The 23,424-nt window shown below is 42.3% G+C and overlaps 2 protein-coding genes across 3 annotated transcripts in view; one reads left to right on the top strand and one right to left on the bottom strand.

Moving 5' to 3' along the window:
- Nucleotides 1-23,424, bottom strand: part of LOC308097977 (multidrug resistance-associated protein 1-like) — an 85,221-nt gene that overhangs the window by 16,125 nt on the left and 45,672 nt on the right. The window contains exons 17-23 of one of the 2 annotated variants that reach the window (XM_080446168.1): nucleotides 23,060-23,236; nucleotides 21,496-21,663; nucleotides 19,214-19,415; nucleotides 10,814-10,865; nucleotides 9,720-9,855; nucleotides 7,133-7,340; nucleotides 5,115-5,425 (exon numbers count right to left, since the gene is read on the bottom strand). In XM_080446168.1, the coding sequence (XP_080302294.1) occupies nucleotides 5,115-5,425; nucleotides 7,133-7,340; nucleotides 9,720-9,855; nucleotides 10,814-10,865; nucleotides 19,214-19,415; nucleotides 21,496-21,663; nucleotides 23,060-23,236 (1,254 nt within the window). The remainder of the gene's footprint in view (nucleotides 1-5,114; nucleotides 5,426-7,132; nucleotides 7,341-9,719; nucleotides 9,856-10,813; nucleotides 10,866-19,213; nucleotides 19,416-21,495; nucleotides 21,664-23,059; nucleotides 23,237-23,424) is intronic. The other variant, XM_080446169.1, reaches the window with a different exon arrangement.
- LOC308097978 (stonustoxin subunit beta-like) overlaps nucleotides 12,313-23,424 on the top strand; it is a gene marked incomplete at both ends in the record, with an annotated part of 149,034 nt that continues 137,922 nt past the window's right edge. Inside the window, one exon of the mRNA XM_080446171.1 lies at nucleotides 12,313-12,384. Coding sequence (XP_080302297.1) covers nucleotides 12,370-12,384 — 15 coding nt within the window. The remainder of the gene's footprint in view (nucleotides 12,385-23,424) is intronic.

The following is a 23,424-nucleotide window of genomic DNA, read 5'->3' as shown; positions in this document are numbered from 1 at the left end:
GCAATGTTGGCATCAACCACCAGCCTTAGGTCTAGCCATATTGGGCTGTACTCCCCATGGCTGACAAGTCCTTGGTAAGAGGTTCTGGAACTGGCCCACATGCCAAATCTCATGATGTACGGCACCAAGGGTGTACAATGACGATAGTTGTTGGACGCATCCATCTAGGCCAAGCCGTTATATGGCCAGCTGGGCTATGTACTCTCAACGCTTTCGTCCAGCGACAAGCAGTAGCGGAGTGGGACACACTTACTATGCTGAAGCTATGTTGCGGTGGTCCGCACGTGGTTCCTCAAAGCGGCAGAATGGGATACATTCTCAACGCTGACCCCTTTTTTTTCCTTCCGTCCAGCGACAAGCAATAGCGGAGTGGGACACACTTACTATGCTGAAGCTACGTTACGGTGGGCCGCACGTGGTTCCTTTCCTTTTCCTCTGGCCAGCGACCAGCAGCAGCGGAGCGAGACACACTCCCAATGCCAGCGGTATATTCCAGTGGGCGCACGCCGCAGTGGCGTGGTACCTCCAAAAGCGGCAGAGCGAGACGCTAATACTTTCCACTCCTTTCGTCCAGCGACAAGCAGTAGCGGAGCGAGACACACTCCTAATGCTTACGCTATAATGGCGGTGGGCCGCCCGCCATGGTTTCTCAAAGCGGCAGAGCGAGATGCACTCTCAACGCTAATCCTTTTCCCTTCTGTCGTCCATTGACAAGCAGTAGTGGAGCTACCAGCAGCAGCGGAGCGAGACACACTCCCAATGCTAGCGGTATATTCCAGTGGGCGCACGCCGCAGTGGCGTGGTCCCTCAAAAGCGGCAGAGCGAGATGCACTCTCAACGCTATATCGCTGATCCTTTTCCCTTCTTTCGTCCAGTGACAAGCAGCAGCGGAGCGAGACACTCCCAATGCTAGGGGTATATTCCATTGGGGGGCACACCGCAGTGGCGCTTACAAATGCAAAATACAGCATGCAGCTGGTATAACATGACTGTCAGTCATTATTTCTAGTTTCCTTTTTTCCTGTCCTCATCATGATTTGTGTGCATGGGGATCTCATCTTAAACAAGCTCAGTGCTTAATGAGTTTTCCAATTTAGTAGACCTTGTACTGTGAATTTGTACTTCCATGTACTGCTTTCAATACAGTGGCCAAGAGTTCGTCATCCTGACAATTCCTCTAGCTGAGAAAGCATCCAGAGGGCTCAATGCTAGCATCCCTGTGGGAGGCAAATCCGCCCCAACCAGGCCAACCCAGTCGACCTTTCTGCCAGCAGTATGCCGCTGCAATTAGCCAAACATTCACAGCCATAGCCTGTGTCAGGCACCATAGTCAGGACATGACCGGCACAAGTAATGGACCTTCCCTTCTGGGACCAGCAATTGTTGCAATAATCCATGGGCAACAGCAACAGAGTGAGACACTCAATACTACTGATGACGTAGCCGTAGCAAAAGCGAGAATCATTCAGGCTACAGTGTCAAGGACACAGTATGATAGTCAAGAAGTGGCAAAGCAAAACACACTTCAATCGTCATATAGAATTCTTTAAGAAAATTTCACTACCAAGCACATAGTATTATCTGGATAGCAGCAGAGTGACATACACTCAAGCTACGATATCAGTATTCACAGTATACTGCATATGTTGAATAGCAGTAGTGAGTACCGGGTACACACAGTATTAGTAACCCGCAGCAGAGTGAGATACACTTAGTGCTATTGATAACGTAGCCATAGCAAAAGAGCGAGAATCGTTCAAGCTACAGCGTCAAGTACATATGTACTGTATTCCGCTGTCTTAGAACCCGGGAAGAATAGCTGCTGGTTCCCCTTTTGCCGCAGCTAATGGGGATTGATTGATTGAATATTTTATTAGGCAAAAAAATGTAAAACAGCACAGTTACATTTAAAATACTTTGTCTAACAGGTCCGTTCATGAAAGCCCTTGCGGACTTGTTTCCAATGAGGGCCTTCGTATCCAATTCATAGGCAATCCATTGCCAATAAACAAAGCTTATTGATTATCAGTACACAGAGTACAATGTTACTAATATGTAACTTCGTCGTAGCAAGCAGCGAAAACCACTCAAGCCACAGTGTCAAGTCATGTGTCAAGTACCCACAGTATGATAACCAAGTGATGGCAAAGCAAGACACACTTGAACCATACCAGTATTACAATTCCATTTTACTACCAAGCACAAAGCAGTATAACCTGAATAGCAGCAGCGAGTCACACTCAAGCTATGATACACACTCAAACTGTGAAGTTAAGCACACACAGTGGCAGTATTGGCATATCCCTGTATGTCACGGGCAAAATATGCTGCTTAAGTCAGTACTACTGAGCAGCGTTTTACCACTTGACATGTGTTCTGGCGCTCAGGAGCTGGGACATGTAGCACACATCAGTTTAAATACGCGTAAATACAGCACGCGCAGTTTGATCTCGCATCCGTCATTGATCAGCGAGACCTCTTTTATCCCATTAAGACCTGGAACTGTGTCTTTTTTTTTTTTTTTTACTAAAAAGCATTATTTTACACTTTGGGCTATTCAAAAATAGCAGATCTACAAGCTCATAGCGCGGCACCAAGTACATGTAGTAATAGGCACACAGTATATCGTCCAATAACGACAGAGTGAAGCACACTATGGATGTCCTTTATTAGCTGCAGCTAAATTATATTTGGACTGGTTAAATTGGGGTTTGAACCAGGGACCTACAGACTTGCAGGTAGACAGTGTACTGACTGAGCCATTGGATAGCAATCAAGCTAACAAGCGCCATATGTCTGGTAGATAGAATGTCTGCGTCAGAGTGAGAACCACTTCCAGCAAAAACCTTCACAGAAGCGCTCATACAGTGGTGTAAAGTAACTAAGTACATGTACTCAGTACTGTACTTAAGTACAATTTCGAGGTATTTGTACTTTAATGGAGCCCAGTTCTCTGTCACTGCGCTCATTAACGCTTTGGTCGTCTCCTCGAGGCGAAAGAACACCTTCTATGAGACACATTAAAGGCGCACTGCAGTGACATTTTCGGTCATTTTATCTTGAAGGTTCAGTCTGAAACGTCGGCTCAACCGACTCTACACCAATCAGAAGGTCCCATCCCTTCAGCTATGGGACGTTGGATCTCAATCACTTCAGCCGTGCGCAACACGGCTAGTGTTTGTTTACAAGTGAGCGAGAGACGGGCACGGCCAGTGAAGCACGTCGGATATGCTCAAAGCGGCAGAATGGGATACATTCTCAACGCTGAATACTTTCCCCTCTTTTACTTTATTTGTCTGTAACCAGCACAATACATGCACTCACCGTCGCCAATGTACAGCTATGGCTCCATAGTTCAACACAACGGTGGTGCGGGGAAAGCTCACGGTGTTATTGTCGTTAGCTCCAATGCTAGCAAGCAGCCGCTAACGTCTCCATTCACCGTCCCACTTGCTTTTTTTTTTTTTTTTTTTCCTCCTTCCTTCCTTGTTCCTTTCCGAGAGCCCCTATGAACGGGGTAACGTAATTCCATGGTAGCAGGCTACGCAGTCTCTGGAGGACGGTAAACCGTAGCTCCAACCTGTTGGTTACGAAACTTCACGCGTAGCTGCAAGTTATCGACCTACACGCTCTGGAGGCGAAAAGATGAAAGAGGATGAACGCTGTGTGCCCCGCACCTATATAGGTGGCGTGCGTGCACACAGGTCACGAGTGACTTTGTTGGTATTAATATTCGACCCATACGCGAGCGCGTGATGGATATCCAGGTGTTGAAAACACTGCCTCTGGCGGTCAGTAGGAATGAAGTAGAAACACATTTAAACATGGGAAAGAATCTGACTGTCACTTTAAGATGTATTTTGGCGATTCAAAAATAGCAGATATACAAGCTCATAGCCCGGCACCGAGTGCCGTGCTATGAACTTGTAGATCTGCTATTTTTTTTTAAATCATGGACATTTTTTTGCAAATCTTTGAATATATATTCATATGTTTTAAAGCGAATGTTTTTTAACTCCGATCTGTGCTTCTGGGGGTCCCTGGAACAACATATCTTGAGATGGGGGTCCGCGGCCAAATGCAAAACCTCATTTTGGGTGGTCCTTGACATGGAAACCATTTAACCACTTAACATAGCTTTCTGCATACACACACAAACACACACTGACACACATGTGCAGACTATTGATTATTATGTTTAACTTGATTATTATGTTTAACTACTTGTTTATTATGTTTACGTGAGAACCTTTATAAGGCCTTTATGGGTTTCCTTTTCTCACCTGCACTTATTTCTGCGTTGTTTTAATAATGTTACCTTTGTTCTGTTTTTTTATTGTGCGAATAAACAAATCAAAATAAATCAAGAAAAGTTGGAGCACCACTGATATAGCAAGGGACTCCCAGAAGAAAAGATTTTAGTTGCAAATGTTCGCAGAAAATCCACTGAAAGTTCAAAGTTCCGTTTTTTTGGGGTGTAATTCAGAAAACCTAAAAAAAAGACATGAAACCTTTAAGGGATTAAATGGGACCCCGGCTTATCGTCTTGCAGAAGACTGTTCAGTTCACCATTTCACCAGTGGTGTAAAATAACTAAGTACATTTACTTAGGTACTGTACTTAAGTCCAATTTTGAAGTATTTGTACTTTACTTGAGTTGTACTTCACCAATTTCCAATACTTTTACTTCTACTCCACTACATCTCAGAGGCAAATATTGTACTTTTACTCCACTACAATTATTTGAAAACTTTAGTTACTAGTTACTTTGTCGATTTTTTGTATTATTAGCCTACAACACATACATTAACCACTTCAGCCCTATATACATTAATGCCATTTTAAACTAGCCGATCTACAAGCTCACAATGCTTGTAGATCTGCTATTTTCAAAAGATGTTTATACACTTGAAAACTTGAAATGGGACATTCTGCACAATGAGTACTTTTACTTTTGGTACTTTAAGTACATTTTGATGCCAATACTTTTGTACTTTTTGAATTCCGGACTTTTACTCGTAACGGACGAAACGGAGTATTTCTACATGGCAGTATTGATACTTTTACTTAGGTAAAAAAACATTTGAGTACTTCAGTGTTCCCGTTTCACCCACCTGGACAAAGAGGTAGAGCAGCCCCAGCGGCGGGATGATGATGGCGACCAGGGGCGTGGCCACCAGGATCATGGCGCAGCCCCCCAGCACGTTGAACATGGAGCCCATGAACATCTTGATGATGCCGGGCAGCACCGAGTCGATGGTGTCCGTCTCCTTGGCGAAGCGGTTGACCAGGTTCCCCGAGGGCGTGCGCTCGAAGAAGGACATGGGCGAGCGCAGCACGTTGAACAGCATGGACTGGTGGAGGTAGCGCGACGCCAGGATGCCCCCGATGGACACCGAGATGGAGTAGCAGAACACCGCCACGCCTGTGTGGGGGGGAGGGGGAGGGGGAGGGATGGTTTTGATTGATTGAGTAATTTCATTGGTCAGACATGTAAACAGCACACGTGGTAGAGTAAAGGCGGTTACACACCGGCGAATGTGGCGAATATACGCAAAATTCGGACTCGTTCCGAATAATTAAAATACGCTTTTTCGCTTCGCTTTTCCGCTTTTTCGCGCCATGTACGCTTGCATTGACTTTATAAGGTTTTAAAAAAAAGCGTATTATTCGCACGAAAAAATCGCCCCGGTGTGTAAGGACCTTAAGACTTGAGACTTGAGCATTGAGACCTGAAGCCGATTCTGCACGTCTCCTATAAATCTCAACAGTATTCTGAAAAAAACGTGTGTTTCTATATCAGTGGTGCTCAATCTTTTTCATGTCAAGGACCCCCAGAATTATATGTATTTGGCCGCAGACCCCCATCAAAATATTTTGTTCCAGGGACCCCCAGAAGCAAAGATTTGAGTTAAAAATGTTCGCTTTAAAAATATATTATGTTCAAAGATTTGCACACATTTTCATGATTTTTCAAAAATAGCAGATATACAAGCTCGTAGCGCGGCACTCGGTGCCGCGCTATGAGCTTGTAGATCTACTATTTTTGAATAGCCTAAAGTGTAAAATAATGCTTTTTAGCTCAAATAAAAAAATGACACAGTTCCAGGTATTAATGGGTTAAGACACAGATGCGTGGCACCGAGTGCCGTGCTATGAGCTTGTAGATCTGCAAATTATTGTATATATAAAGTTGTAAAATGTTTTTTTTTCCAGGGACCCCCCCAGAAGCAAAGATTTGAGTTACAAATGTTTGCTTAAAAAAATATTTATATATTGAAAGATTTGCAAAAATATTCACGATTTTTCAAAGAAATAGCAGATCTACAAGCTCTTAACGCGGCACTCGGTGCCGGGCTATGAGCTTATTCAACTGCCAGAAATAGTAGATGTACAAGCTCACAGTGCGGCACAAAGTGATGCGCTGTGAGCTTGTACAGTAGATCTGCTATTTTTGAGAACCACTGTTCTAAATCCTAGAGTTTTCTGAAAAACCTATGTTGCTATATATATATATTTTTTTTATTTAAACATTTTTAACCCATTAAGACCTGAAGCCGATTCTACAAATGTCTCCTAAATCCCAACAGTATTCTGAAAAAAACGTGTGTTTCTATATCAGTGGTGCTCAATCTTTTTCATGTCAAGGACCCCCAAAATGATATGAATTTGGCTGACGACTCCCATCTCAAAATATTTTGTTACAGGGACCCCCAGAAGCAAAGATTTGAGTAAAAAAAAACGCTTTAAAATAATATATATATTCAAAGATTTGCAAACATTTTCACGATTTTTCAAAAATAGATCTATGAGCTTGTATATCTGCTATTTTTGAATAGCCAAAGTGTAAAATAATGCTTTTTAGCTCAAATTAAAAAAATGACACAAATGCAGGTCTTAATCTTCTCTTCGCAGATGAGTGAGGCTGGGACCGAGGCGAGGTCTTAATGGGTTCAATAGCAGATCTACAAGTATGTAGTTCTACAAGTTGTAGATCTGCAATTTTTTATCCACAATTTTTGAATAGTCAAAGAAACCTAAAATGACACAGATGCTTTCCCGGTTTCAATGGGTTAACGACACGCCCAGACCCCCCCCCCCCCCCCGCCTTTCCTACACTCCCCTCCTGTACCTTGTGTGAAGCCCAGAGCTCCGTAGACGCCCAGCCTCATCTCTCTGTAGGGCTGTGTTCCGTTGACCACGGGGTCGTCCGTCCACAGGCTGAGCCAGTAGTTGGAGAAGAGCGAGGCGGTGTGGTGAACGATGAACAGGAACAGACTGATGAGGGCCAGCAGCACGCCGATGGCCTTCATGTACTCCCAGAACACCGCCAGCTTCACCTGGTGTTAGAGCAACATAAGTAAAACATAACTGTTAGGATTTAGAAGACATTTGTAGAATCCCCCCAGAAGCAAAGATTTGAGTAAAACATTTTCGCTTTAAAAATATATATATTCAAAGATTTTCACACATTTTCACGATTTAAAAAAAAATAGCAGATCTACAAGCTCGTAGAACGGCACTCGGTGCCGCGCTACGAGCTTGTAGATCTGTTATTTTTTGAATAGCCGGGTTGGTGAGGTGGTAGGTCATGGTCCTGTGATCACATACTGTATATCTTCGCTGTCGGGCGCAAACCTCCTACAGTATCTCAGTTTTTCTACTTTTTGTTTTTTCTTTAAGAAATCAGGGCTATTGAACACCCTTTACGTGTGTGTGTGGGATTTACAGATTTTGAAGCAAGGAAAAGTATTAAATAAACGCTTCTGACTAAACCTCCTAACTCCACTGGATCCTCAAACTGTCGTTTAAACCATCTAACTCCAACTCAGGTTTTTTTCTCCATCTGACTTAGTCGTTCTAATCAATGATGGACAAAACATAACAACTATCTCCACTTTAATGGTCAAAAACCTCCTAACTCCACTTGAGCTGAGTACCGCGCTACGAGCTTGTAGATCTGCTATTTTTGAAAAATCATGAAAATGTGTGCAAATCTTTGAATATATATTGTTTTAAAGCGAACATTTTTAACTAAATTCTTTGCTTCTGGTGGGTCCCTGGAACAACATATTGTGAGATGGGGGTCGGCGGCCAAATACATATCATTTTGAGGGTCCTTGACATGAAAAAGTTTGAGCACCACTGATATAGAAACACGTTTTTTTTTCAGAAAACTGTTGGGATTTAGAAGACATTTTGTAGAATCGGAACCTCAGGTCTTAATGGGTAAAACATGTTTGTTTTGTTTTTTTCATTTCCTGAAAAGTTAATATTTTGCACATAGTTGAGATATGAAATGCAGCATTTCTAAAATGGATGTTTAAGTTGGTTATACGGGTCTATTTGAACATTTTAAATATTCACATATGAACAAGCAGATGATGGGAAGCAGACATAGACTGGCCATGACACTCACTGTTATGGTTAAATGATTGTCACATCTAGTGTGTGTGTGTGTGTGTGTGTGTGTGTGTGTGTGTGTGTACACAATACCTGAATAACAGAAATAATAGCAATTGTTATTAGGACTAGGTATCGCCTACAACCTCACAATAGATACGCATCACGATACGATATGTATCACGATACTATATAATGTATTAAGGCATATTTGGCTTATTAGCCAGGTATCCTTTCATTTAACATATCAAACAGAGCAAAAGTCCTATGTTAGTCCTATGTTACTGTATGTGTAGACTGTATTATGTGTGCTGCTAGTATGATGATGATGAAGGTTGCATGTTACTGTGTCTAGATTGCGGTGGGTCAGGGGATAGAATTCCCAAGGCGCTGCTCAAATAGTTTAAAATCCCTTTTTCTTTTTTAACGAGCACTAAGGTTACTGAGACATCACATGTCTGGAGACGTGTTATTATGAGGATGTTGTAGCAAAGCTAATGGAACAAAATGCTATCAGCTAGCTATTATCTGTTTACCCCGTGACTGCATCTCACACGGTTATCACGCTATCACGATGACACAATCTGTCCACGGACATGAAGACACAACACACACACACGCACACGCACACACACACACACACACACACACACACACACACACACACAGTAAAACGGCATGAAAGGATTCCCCCTACTTACTACTGCTCTGTTTACTAAACAATTAGCACACAATGTGTGCACAATGCATTATACATGCGTAAAATGAAAGGTCCATTTGGTTACATTTTATGCTCTCAAGAGTTAAATTATTGTTAAACATCTGCATTACTTAACTCATTGAGTGCCCCAATTATTTCTGGCTATTTCTGGCCAGTTTTTTTTGAGTGGATGGAGCTGCAAATCTTCAGATAATGATATCTTGGGTTCTGAACAAAAACATTTTTTTTTAAAAACTATTTATTTCAAAAACACGTGATTGGCACGTTGCACCATAGCGGTAAAACACGTGAATGGCACTCAATGAGTTAAAGAATTGTTAATTTGATCAACGTTTGCCTGTTATCTCTCCTATTGGTACCAACATCAATACAGCATGGATGGACTTGTGGACAAAATCATATCCAACGATGACAAACTATTAAACTAAGTCTTTGGTCTGAGAGTCTAAATGTCATCAAATGCCCAATAAATAATGGAACCTTGATATGAAAAAGGGCTGAAAAAACACTGCTTTAGAGAAAGCCAAGAGAAAGACATGGTCCGACTCTATGGAATCATCCACAATGACCTGAGAAGTGTAATCCATGCACTTACCTTCCCCGTGTTGGCCTTGTCTGCCTCCATCAGCTTCCCCACCTCCTCGTTCTTGGCCTTCTTCCCCAGAACCTCGTCTTCTCCTCCGCTCTTCTGAGCCAGTTTGGTGGAACTGCCGCTGTTCTGGACGCCTTGACTGTCGGGGAGGAGGTTCACATGGAACATTTACACTTCTATGTATAGAAGTAGAGCATTGGTTCTCAAAGTGGGGTCCGGGGACCCCCAGGGGTCCTTCGCGGGGGTTGTTCCAGGGGGTCCCCAGCAAAAACGTGTTAATATTTTTAATTCTATACTTTGGTTATTCAAAAATAGCAGATATACACGCTCACAGCGCGTCACTTCGTGCCACGCTATGAGCTTGTAGATCTGCTATTTTTGAAAAATATTGAAGATTTGTGCGAATCTTTGAACATTAGTTTTAAAAAAGCGATTAAAAAAAAAATGTATTTGCTTCTGGGGGTCCCTGGAACAAACTATTTTTCGGATGGGGTTCTGCGGACAAATACATGTCATTTTGGGGGTCCTTGAGGTGAAAACAGTATGAGAACTACTGTTGTAGAGAACAGATACACACATGTAACCCATGCATCAACACTAATACATCAGGGTAAAATATCACTGAACATTGTGTTGTTATTCTTATATAAACCAGTACACAAGAGAACATGATTTAGTGTTGGTTCCTCAACATAATAATGCTACAATAGTAAGACAAAATAGCAAATCATATTATGCATATTTTGAGGTGCTTGACGGTCCAACTGCATTGTGTGTGTGTGTGTGTGTGTGTGTGTGTGTGTGTGTGTGTGTGTGTGTGTGTGTGTGTGTGTGTGTGTGTGTATATTTACACTGTGTGCATATGTTTGTGTATGCAGACTTGATATGCAAATGTAATTATAGCTCAGATTTATCCAGCGCTTTTCTAAATACCCAAAGTCACTTTACATAAAAGAAAAGGAACCAACTTTATTACCAAAAAAAAAAAAAAAAACCGAAACATAAGTGCTAGATTAAAATTGCACATACCTTAATATAAACTGAACTGGTCTGTTGGCATGTTATCAAAAATGTGTTTGTGATTTCCAGACACTCACCCGATGACAGCAGCAGGACCTCCGTTCTCCATTCCTTTCTTTGGTCCAGAAGCTAAAATAAATGGAAAACAGTGAGATCAGCACTTGATTATATGTGTGTGTATGTATGTGTATGTGTGTGTGTGTATGTATGTGTGTATGTGTGTATGTGTGTATGTGTGTGTGTGTGTGTGTGTGTGTGTGTGTGTGTATGCGTGTATGTGTGTGTATGTGTGTGTATGTGTGTGTGTGTGTATGTGTATGTGTATGTGTGTGCATGTGTGTGTGTGTGTGTGTGTGTGTGTGTGTGTGTGTGTGTGTGTGTGTGTGTGTGTGTGTGTGTGTGTGTGTGTGTGTGTATGTGTATGTGTGTGCATGTGTGTGTGTGCATGTGTGTGTGTGTGTGTGTGTGTGTATGTGTGTGTGTGTGTGTGTGTGTGTGTGTGTGTGTGTGTGTGTGTGCATGTGTGTGTGTGTGTGTGTGTGTGTGTATGTGTGTGTGTGTGTGTGTGTGTGTGTGTATAGGCGTATTCAAACAACAACACCATGCTGGTTTTCTTCCCAAAGGTCAAACTGTTAGTTGAACAGATCAGCTTCAGACAGAACACAGACCACAGCAGTACAACAGATCCTAGCGGGAGTCAAACTACTTTGATTTAGAACAACAACAACAACAACATGGCAACCAGTGGGTACGTTTTATCTGAACACTAGTAACAGTTATTATTATTACTATTATTATTATTACTACGACTACCTACTACTACTACTATAACTATCATTTAAATCACAGTCTAAAGGTCTTAACCCATTGATACCTGGAACGCATCTGTGTCACTTAAGATGTCTTTGGCTATTCAAAAATAGCAGATATACAAGCTCATAGCGCGGCACCGAGTGCCGCGCTATGAACTTGTAGATCTGCTATTTTTGAAAAAATCGTTAAAAAATGTTTTAGATTTTTTTCACATTTTTTTTTTCAATTTTTTTTTTTTTTTTAAGAATCGCCTCAGGTCTTAACACATTGACTGCCAGAATTATTTCATAATTTTTTAGCCAGTGCCAGAGTTTTTCATTGGAAAAAAAAAGTCACTCAGGAGGCGAAATACAGCATTTTTAAGTTTTAAGTTAACAAGGAAGTGGATAGGAGTCTAGATCTTCAACTAATCATATCTCCTTGGTCTTTGGGTGAAATTTTTTTTTCTTCACTTCACGTAGATCTACGCGATTGGCACGTGACGGCTTTAAAGCGGTTCGCGTAGATCTACGTGATTGGCAGTCAATGTGTTAAAGGGTTAACAGACAGGGCTCGGTGGACGCAGGCGTTACCGCTCGGATCAGCGGGGATTGCGCCGTAATAATTGTTGTTTTGTCCTCCTGCGCGGTGCGGAGAAAAGGACATCTCACCACAATCCAGCTCTTACCGCACACGTGCACAAACCAGCACGAGCGCGAAGATTTCACGGGACCGCGCCCGCTCGCCTCAGCGCCCCTCAACTTCTCTGCGCTTCTTAAATAATCGCCCGCCTCTTATTGAAAATGAATGACATAGGCGTGTCGGCCGCTTCCCGTCTGAAATGACCTTTAGTCTGGTTATATCGAAATATTTATTTCTAAATGATGCTTAACCCATTCAATACGGGAACGCATACTGTGTCACTTTAGATTTTTTGCTATAGCCATTATTTTATACTTTGGCTATTTTTGAAAAATCTTCAACATGTGTGCAAATCTTTGAACATTCTTTTTTCCTTAAATCTTTGCTTCTGGAGGTCCCTGGAACAAAACATTTTGAGATGGGGGTCTGCGACAAAATACATATCATTTGGGGGAATACATATACATTTGTAGAATCCCCCAGAAGCAAAGATATGAGTTGTTTGCTTTAAAAATATATATATTCAAAGATTTGCACAAATTTTTCCAGAATATTTCAAAAATAGCAGATATACAAGCTCTCGATGCTGCGCTATGAGCTTGTATATCTGCTATTTTTGAATAGCCACAGACATCTAAAAATGACACAGCATCCGGATTGAACGGGTCAAAGTGCCGTGCATAATAATACAGGTTAGCACGGTTGTACTGTTTGAGATCAGGTTCTGGGGTTAGGGGTCACCCTTCCTTCTGAACAGTCTGGGACGCGTGATCCCAAAGCCTATACCACTTGTGCAAGGACGCGCTGTGATTGGCCAGTAGCCACTTTGAGTGGCAGTTGGGGCAAACGCTCAACCCGCAACGATACGTTTTAACAACGATTCGATACGTATCACGATACTTGGTTGTCGATACGATACATGAACGATACAGGTTAATTTAGAACGATATGATAGGTTTCGATTCAGAGATTTAGTCGATACGATACAGGAACGATACAGGACAGGTTAATTTAGAACGATACGATTCGATTCAATGATTTAAAATCGATATAGTAACTATTTATTTACCCCAAAAATCTGTGTGAAAAATAAATACCTGGATACTGGATATAAACCCCTCTTTCTCTTTTTTCTTCTTAAAAGTACTTAGTATTGATAAAATAGATTTTTTTGCATTGCAAAACGATTCGATACGATACAAAGTCAAACGATACGATATTTTGAAGTTTGCATATCGAGATAGTAGATCGTTGAAGATTCAAAACGATTTTTCGATGCAGTTACTATATCGTTACACCTCCACAAAACATGATTCACGACTCTGTCCCTATCGGTACGTAACTCGAACGGCGCTGAGTCGGCTCAAGCGAACTTCGCAACGTTCTGCGCGGCAACTCGCTCGATTTAGCTCGCTCGGTGGTGCCTCACGTGGCTCAAGTTTACCTGAGACTGCGCGCCTCCGTCACGGTGCAAAACTATACTTTATGGGACAAAAGAAGGAATAGTCTGCGGTTGTCGTAAAAAGAGTGCCGGCAGCGGGATTCGATCATGGGTGGTTGGGGTCGGCACAACGCTCAGTGAGGCACGCCACCAGACCAAAAGAAAAGGGTTCTGGGCTGTATTAGAATGTGACCACGCCCCCACCGTTGGTAGACGAAAGGCAGTTCCTGGTGCGTCACAGAAGCGGGGCGTGGCTGTAGCACAAGTGGTATAGGTTTTGGAATGACGCGTCTGTTGGACACGAGCTGTTTGATAGGACATGCACAGTGTCTCTATGCAGCCAGTCTGTATACCAGCTGTTTGATAGGACATGCACAGTGTCTCTATGCAGCCAGTCTGTATACCAGCTGTTTGATAGGACATGCAGTGTCTCTATGCAGCCAGTCTGTATACCAGCTGTTTGATAGGACATGCACAGTGTCTCTATGCAGCCAGTCTGGACACAACAACTGTGGGCCAAACAGTGAAGAGATCAGAATCCCTCCTTGCTGCAGCAGCAGCAGCAGCACTATGAAGTAGGGCTGGTACATTAATATTCCTCAAATATGGGGAAATAATGTATATTCAAATATAAAAAATAATATTAGTTTATTTTTATTTGTTTTAATGTTTATTTGACAGGGACAATACAACAAACAATGCATCAAGTTACAAAAACTGAAATATTTTCTATTGGATCCGAGCACTTGATACATAGTTTTTTGTATTGTCCCCGTTTTAAGACCAATATTCAAATGTAATTTCAGAGGAATGTTAACAGCCCTACTACTGAATGAAGGACACTATGAAAGGACAGAACCAGGTCATCTGAACCGCTCTGTGTTGAGGAGGCTGGATGACATCTCCATCCATCAGTCCTCACTGATAGCCTGACATTGGCCAGACTCATAACGAGGATTCACTCTCACGTTCCAGTATGGCAACGCCAGGCTACCTCACTGATGCTCAACGTAGAAGGAACCATGTCCGTCAACTCACTCTGTGTCGCAGTAAAGCTGTGGAGTTTAAAGGGATAGTTCACCCACAAAAAAAAACGTTTTTTCTATTGATTAGTCACCAAGTCATCAATAATTTGATGACCAGCGGACCGGTAGGCAGCGGTTCCGGTAGGAGACACAAAGGAGACTCTCTGTGTCTCCTACCGGAACTGCTGCCGGTCATCAAATTATTGTCTTAGGAATGAGACAAAAAAAATAAAAATATCCATGAATTCAAGTCTCCATGGAGTGACTAATCCATAGAAAAAAGTCATTTTGGCATGATTGTTGCATCAACAACACATCTCTGCTGATGACATTATCAACATTTTGTTTTAGATCAAATAGACTGAATGGCACTGCTATAGTGAGCATCAGAGAGGACCCATACTACAAGGAGATAAGGTTGAATAAATGGCAAACAAGGGCACAAAGATTAAATAAAAGGAAAAGGCTGACATGCAAATACATGCTGAGAATGGCTGTATGTGCACTTTAAAGAGCAAGAACACTTTAGTAGAGGTTTGGGTTGTGTAGTTACCTTGCCATGATGTAACTCCAAAACTCCAAATTGCTCCATTGATTAGATTGAATACAAAATATGCTCCTCATTGACTTACATTGTACACTGAAACAGCTCTCAAAGTCACTCTTTTAGCACATACACAAACAGAACACAAACAAAGTTGATTCAGACAATATAGAACATCATCAAACCCACTACTGTTTTCTTTAATTTTTTTTTAACTTCCCGTTCAGTTTGCCATTTTTATTAGGAAGAAAACCTGGACTGGATTCGTGGATCCGGATCTTCAAATAGTCAAATCAACAGGAAGTTACATTTTTATTAAAAAATAAATAAATACTGGGTTTGGTGATGTTCTATATTGTCTGAATCAGCTGTGTTTGTGTTCGTTTAGTGCTAAAAGAGTGACTTTGTGAGCTGTTTTACCGTACAATGTAATTCAATGAGGAGCATATTTTGTAATCAATGGAGCAATTATTTTTGATTTCTTGTCCACCTTTGGAGTTACATCATGGCAAGGTAACTACACAAAACCCAAACCTCTACCCTCTACCCTCTTGCCCTTTAAGTAAGAAGCACCCTGTCAGTATCTTTACTGCTTTCCTTGTCATTTTACCCGTTTATAGTCACAGAGCTGGCTATGACATCTCTAGATACAACCCGTGGTGGTCCAAAAAACAACAACGTTACAAACAACATTTTGCCCCCTGTGGGGGTGTACGTCGTTTTATTTATTGAATAAAGGCCAGGACGACATTATATAATGTGTGTGGACATTACCCAATACCCCCACATGAACCCTACACCAAGACTCTGCCCACGGAGGCTGATTAGTAATCCATTCCTTCTGGTACCTTCATGCACGTACCAGGCACCACAGAGGAAACAAGACAAGGACCATGTTTCCACTGATTGTCAGACAACAGAATGTGTTTGCTCGTTGTGTGGAGTGCAGGCAGTGTTCATTTCATCAACTTAAAACTATGACAAAATATATCGACTACGACCCTTTTTCACTGACAAAAACTAAATGAAACTAAATACAAGCTAAGCTATGATGACTAAAACTATGACTAAATAAACTGACAACTGCATCAACAAATAAAAAAAACGAGAAGAAACTCTTAGGGAGGGAGATCCAGTAGAACTAAGACAAGCCATATTATGCCTGAAAATAGCCGATCTACAAGCAATTTTATTCAAAAAGGCTGCGACTAAAACCAAATCAAAATTTGCGGTCAAAATTAACACTGGTGGAGTGACACGTCCATTAACACATTAACTGCCAGAATTATTTTCATATTTTTTTAGCCAGTGCCAGAGTTTTTCATTGGAAAAAGAAAAGTACTCAGGAGCCGAAATACAGACTTTTTAAGTTTTAAGTTAACAAGGAAGTGGATAGGAGTCTAGATCTTCAACTAATCATATCTCCTTGGTCATAAAAAAAAAAAAAAAAACTTCACGTAGATCTACGCGATTGGCACGTGGCGGCTTTAAATCGGTTCGCGTAGATCTACGTGATTGGCAGTCAATGTGTTAAGACCGGGAACGCATCTGTGTCATTAAAAAAAATCTATCTTGGCTATTCAAAAATAGCAGATCTACAAGCTCATCGCGCGGCACCGAGCTTGTAGATCTGCAATTTTTTTTAAACCTTGCCAAAAATGTGTGCAAATCTTTGAATATATATATTTATTTATTTTTAAAGCATTTTTAACTCAAATATTTGCTTCGGGGGGGGGGGGTAGCTTGTAGATCTGCTATTTTTGGCTAATGTTCCCCTCAGAAAAGGAATTCTAAGGTTCAAGTGGTTAATGTAAAAAAACTAAATCCTATCACACAAAGATTTGGCGGACCCCCTGTAGTAGCTCTGAGGACCCCCTAGGGGTTCCGGACCCCCTGTTGAAGACCCCTGGTTTAAGTGGTTACACAGATGTGCTCCCGCTTGCTCCAGAGGCACAGAACACTCTAAAAACTCCTTTTCTTCCACACGCTACCAAATGCAAAGCTCCACAAGACGAGTAAACACATGGCGTTGTCTGAGATCAGATATTACGTCCCCCTAATGGACCAATGAACACAACAACCAGCCAAACCTTCATCTCTCTCCTCCTCCTCCTCCTCCTCATCCTCCCTTCCCTCTTCTGAATGAAGGGCAGACCAGACGAGAAAGAAAGACACAAAACGGGGGGGTTGACACAAAGAGAAAGAAAGACACATGGACAGTTGGACACGTGTAAAGAAGACAAACACAGAACAATAAATCATAACACAGGCTGGAGAGAGAACAGGAAGAAGACGGGGCTGAAGAACATGGCGGATGAGTTGTTGAAGTTGTAACAACAGAAACGATTTGATAGTTTTTTATACATCTGTTATCAAAAGATCTGAGAGCATGGCCCTCCGTTCATACTGCTGTATGTTGACATGTTCGTGTCTCTCCACTGCCTTGACTTTGCTGTATTTATGCCCTTCCTTCCACGTTGTCGTAAACCAGATTTAGCCGAGAACGCATCTGTGTTATTTTAAGATTTATTTGTGCAAATCTTTGATTATTATTTTTTTTTAAGCGAACATTAGTAACTCAAATCTTTGCTTCTGGGGGGGTCCCTGGAACAACAATAAATTGAGATGGGGGGTCCGCGGCCAAATACATAACCTATAATTTTGGGTGGTCCTTGACATGAAACCGTTTGGAGCACCGCTGATATAGCAACATACTGTTAGGATTTAGAAAACATTTTTAGATATGTATTTGGCCGCGGACCTCCATCTGAAAACATTTTGTTCCAGGGACCCCCCCAGAAGCAAAGATTTGAGTTACAAATGTTCGCTTTAAAAGAATATATATAATCAGAGATTTGCACAAATTTACGTCATTTTTGAAAAATAGCAGATCTACAAGCTCATATGAGCTTGTAGATCTGCTATTTTTGAGAAGCCAAAGTATAAAATAATGGTTATAGCTAAAAATCTAAAATGACACAGTATGGTTCCCAGAGTGAATGCACATGACACAGGACTGTTTAATATTACGCCAGCAGGGGGCAGCGACGTCTCACATGAAGAAGCAAACGGAGGAGGCAACGTTGCCATGTTTGATATAAGTCAGCTCTGAGACTCTGAGGTCGGATGGAGGACGACAGCGTTCATGGTGAGAGAAAATGAGACGTAAAAGATGACAAGGATCACGACCAAACCAGATAGACAGCAGAGTGATGACACCTTGGCCCCATCACTCTGTGGATGACTTATAACCAATTAAAACCCGGAAAGCATCCCAAAAAAACTAATCTTTTAACACACATCTTCTCTTCTGGGGGTCCCTGGCTCAAAACATTTTCAGGTGGGGGTCCGTGGGGGCCAAATTGTCAAATATTACATATGAAAGACACAAAAATTGCTTGTGAGGGTGGGGGGGTCGCAAGTTCTAAAAGTATTATTTTGGGGGGGGGGTCACAGCCTGAAACGATTGGGAAGCCTGGCTCTACGCCGCACGGACATCCCACATTTTATTTTATTTGTATTTACATGGTCAGTGTGACTGAACGTCCTACTGTGTTTGGCCAGGTGTAGTGCAGTGGTGGAAAGTAACTAAGTACATGTACTTAAGTACTGTACTTAACTACAATTTTGAGTTACTTTTTACTTTACTAGAGTACTTCCAACGTGCATTACTTTTACTTCTACTCCACTACATCTCAGAGGCAAATATTGTACTTTTACTCCACTACAATTATTTGAAAACTTAAGATACCAGTTACTTTGTAGATATAAATTATTATATTATAAAACACACATGAACCACTTCAGCCCTATTTTATACCTAAGCTATTTGAAAATAGCAGATCTACAAGCTTGTAGATCTGCTATTTTTAAACATTAGTACTTTTACTTTTGGTACTTTTAGTATATTTTGCCCCCAATACTTTTCTACTTTTACTCAAGTAACATTTTGAACACAGGCCTTTTACTTTGTAACAGAGTGTTTTCATATCGTGGTATTGCTACTTTTACTGAAGTAAAAATATCTGAGTACTTGTAGTGTGCGCTGTGGTCTCACTTGAGTCGTCGTCGCCTTGCTCTGCGTTGGCGTAGGTGTGCAGGAACTCGGCGAAGGCTCCCTCTCTGGCCATCAGCTCCAGGTAGGAGCCCATCTCTGTGATCTCGCCCTCCACCATCACCAGGATCAGGTCCACCTGGGGCAGGTAGCTCAGGCCGTGGGTCACCAGCACACGCGTCTGTGGAGGACCACAAGTCACGTTAGAAAACACACACATTATTATCATACCCCGTCTTCTTCACACACAGTAGACACAGTGCAGGAATCCTGGAACGCGTCTCTAGATTTCTTTGGGCCATTCAAAGATAGCAGATCTACAAGACACTCGGTGCCGCGCTATGAGCTTGTAGATCTGCTATTTTTCTTAATCGTGGACATTTGTGCAAATCTTTGAATATAATATTTGTTTTTAAGCGAAGATTTTTAACTCCAATCTTTTTTATTTATTTATTTTTACGTATGTTGCTATACTATCAGTGGTTCTCAAACTTTTTCATGTCAAGGACCCCCAAAATGTTATTATGTATTTGGCCGCGGACCCCCATCTCAAAATATTTTGTTCCAGGGACCCCCAGCCAGAAGTAAAGATTTGAGTTACAAATGTTCGCTTAAAAAATATGTAGATATTGAAAGATTTGCACGTATTTTCAAGATTTTTCTTAGCAGATCTATAAGCTCATAGCGCGGCACTCGGTGCCGCGCTATGAGCTTGTAGATCTGCTATTTTTGAATAGCCCAAAGTATAAAATAATGGTTAAAGTGATTAAAATCTAAAATGACAGATGCTTTCCCGGTGTTAATGGGTTAAAGCTCTTATCAGACACCATGTCCACACTGAGGGCCCTGTACTGTATGTCCAACAAAACTGAGTTTTTTTCCTGAGAACAGTGTGAATCCTTTACAACGGGACGTTTACAACGGCCACATTTGTGGACACACACCAGCAGCGTGGCGTAGCGTGGCGCTGAGCATTTATTTTGCCCCATGGCGTGTTTTTATCTGCTTGAAGCTTTGAGCTTGAACTTTCAGCGTATGGAAGCGATTATAGGGTGAGCGCCTTGGCGTGTTCAGCCAGGGAGAGTGGAGTCGGCAGTGGAAAAGGCCCCCCAATTTACCCTCTATCAGCAAACAGACACCCCCACACACACACACACACACAATCAGTGATCAGAGCAAACACACAAGTGTTATCATCCATCACACATGTTGTGAGCAGAACATGGGTCAGTTACACCACCTCTCTGACAAACCTGGAGTTTACATAACTAACCTAGTTATGGTCATAACTAACCTAGTTATGGTCAGAACTGACCTAGTTATGGTCAAAACTAACCTCGTTATGGTCGTAACTAACCTTGTTATGGTCATAACTGACCTAGTTATGGTCATAACTGACCTAGTTATGGTCAAAACTAACCTCGTTATGGTCGTAACTGACCTAGTTATGGTCAAAACTAACCTCGTTATGGTCGTAACTGACCTAGTTATGGTCATAACTGACCTAGTTATGGTCAAAACTAACCTCGTTATGGTCATAACTGACCTAGTTATGGTCAAAACTAACCTCGTTATGGTCATAACTGACCTAGTTATGGTCAAAACTAACCTTGTTATGGTCATAACTGACCTAGTTATGGTCAAAATACAAGTGAACATAGTTGAACTCCTTGCTAGTAGAATCCTCTGACCAGCGTTATTTACCGCTGAGAGGTTTGGTGTAGAGGTTTGGTGTAGAGGGAAAAGGAGCAAATCAAGTACTAATTTACACAACACTGGTGATAGTCAATGAAGCTATCTATGATATCTATGAAAAAAGGTTTAATCTGCAACACGATTTTATACAATATGTAGTGGGGAGTCCCTGCTTCATCTCTCTCTCAGCTAAGGGGTCCCTGCTTCATCTCTCTCTCTCAGCTAAGGGGTCCCTGCTTCATATCTCTCTCAGCTAAGGGGTCCCTGCTTCATCTCTCTCTCAGCTAAGGGGTCCCTGCTTCATCTCTCTCTCAGCTAAGGGGTCCCTGCTTCATCTCTCTCTCAGCTAAGGGGTCCCTGCTTCATCTCTCTCTCAGCTAAGGGGTCCCTGCTTCATCTCTCTCTCAGCTAAGGGGTCCCTGCTTCATCTCTCTCAGTTAAGGGGTCCCTGCTTCATCTCTCTCTCAGCTAAGGGGTCCCTGCTTCATCTCTCTCTCAGCTAAGGGGTCCTTGGCCTGAAGAACGTTGAACTACAGTATAAGCCACCTCCTCGTGACGGTCCTCACCCTGTCCCTGAGCAGGCCCTGTGGGCCCACCACCTTGTCGAAGATGTGTTTCCCCACGTGGGCGTCGACCGCGGACAGCGGGTCGTCCAGCAGGTAGACGGAGCAGTCACAGTACACGGCCCGGGCCAGGCTCACCCTCTGCTTCTGACCGCCTGATAGGTTCACTCCCTGGGAGGGAGGGAGAGAGGGAGGGAAAGAGAGAGAGACAGAGGGAGAGAGAGAAAGAGAGAGAGACAGAGGGAGGGAGAGGGTGAGGGAGAGAGAGACAGAGGGAGGGAGAGGGTGAGGGCGAGACAGACACAGACAAGGAGAGAGACAGACAGAGAGAGAAAAAAAGGGGGATTTATTTTGAGCAATTGTGGCCTCTAATGACATGACCAAACCAGGGACAGCAGGTTGAAAGTGGTTACAGGGAGGCGATGTTTGGGGTCCAGGGACCCACAGGGTTCCTTGACGGAGTTCAACTGAACCCTCATGACTCTTGAGAGTGTACAAGTGGAGCCAAACAGACCCTTAACGTTTGGTTGCATTTGTGCACTCTCAGAGCACTGTTGATTTCGTCGACTAAAACTATGACAAAAAATATCTGTTGACTACCTTTATTCACTGACCAAAACTAAATAAAAACTAAATATAAACTAAATAAAAACTAAGCTATGATGACTAAAACTAAAGACTAGATTTAAGACTAAATATATTGACAATTTCGTCAACAAATAAGAACTAGACTAAAATGTTAGTGAGGGATCTAGTGGAGCAGAGAACTAAGACATGTCATCATGGGCGCGCGTGGGTGTCACAGACCGAAAATAGCTGATCTACAATCTCACAACGCGTCGCAGCGCAACGCCTTGTTCTCTCTCTCTCTCTTCCTCATGTACACAACATGCTGTACTTGTGTAAAAGTAGGATGTAACAGGAGGTAACAGCCACCTCTACCATGCAGCTAGTAGTCCAACCCATTGATAATCAATAAGGAACAGGAGCAGCTGTGATCCACTTTAAACGTGGCATCTTATTTTGGGTTGTGAGCTTGTAGTCGACTAAATCAACTGTAGATTTAGTCGACTAAAATCTTATGATGTTTAGTTGACTAAAACCAGACTAAAAGTAAAACATTTCAGGTGACAAAAATATGACTAAAACTACATTTCTTTCAACAGACTATGACTACCGTAATTCTCGCACTATAAGCCGCACCTGAATATAAGCCGCAGCAGCTAAATTGAATGATTTGTACATATATAAGCCGCACTGGACAATAAGCCGCGGGTGTAAAATCCATAGATTTAGGAGGTCCCCAAGTGGCCGTTAGCTGTAAAAATCCATAGATAAGCCGCACCGTTATATAAGCCGCAGGGTCGAAAAATGGGGAAAAAGTCGCGGCTTATAGTCCGAAATTTACGGTAGAACTAAATCTAAATTTGCTGTCAAAATCAACACAGAGTTAGAGTCCTATAAATAAAGTCTGATAACCGCTGGGTCTGAATGTCTCCTCGTTGTCCATACAGTATGTACAGTATGTACAGTATGTACAGTATGTACAGTACAGTATGTACAGTACCTTCTCCCCGATCTCGGTGTTGTCTCCTGCGGGCAGGATCTCCAGGTCGGGCAGCAGGGCGCAGGCCTCCACCACACACTGGTACCAGCTCTCCTTCCTCTCCTGACCGAACATGATGTTGTCTTTGAGGGTGTCGTTCTGGATCCACGGCTGCTGGGGCACGTAGGCCACGGAACCCTGGAGAACCACACACAACCACACAGAACCACACACAACCACACACAACCACACAGAACCACACACAACCACACACAACCACACACACAACCACACACAACCACACACAACCACACACAACCACACACAACCTTAATAATGTAGTCAACACACAGCAGAAACAAACTCAATAGAGAAGTGTGTGTATA

This window comes from Gymnoscopelus braueri (assembly GCF_963280865.1).
Source record: "Gymnoscopelus braueri genome assembly, chromosome: 13".
NCBI classification, from domain to species: domain Eukaryota; kingdom Metazoa; phylum Chordata; class Actinopteri; order Myctophiformes; family Myctophidae; genus Gymnoscopelus; species Gymnoscopelus braueri.
Note: the sequence above shows the minus strand (reverse complement) of the source record. Positions and strands in the feature narration are given on the sequence as shown.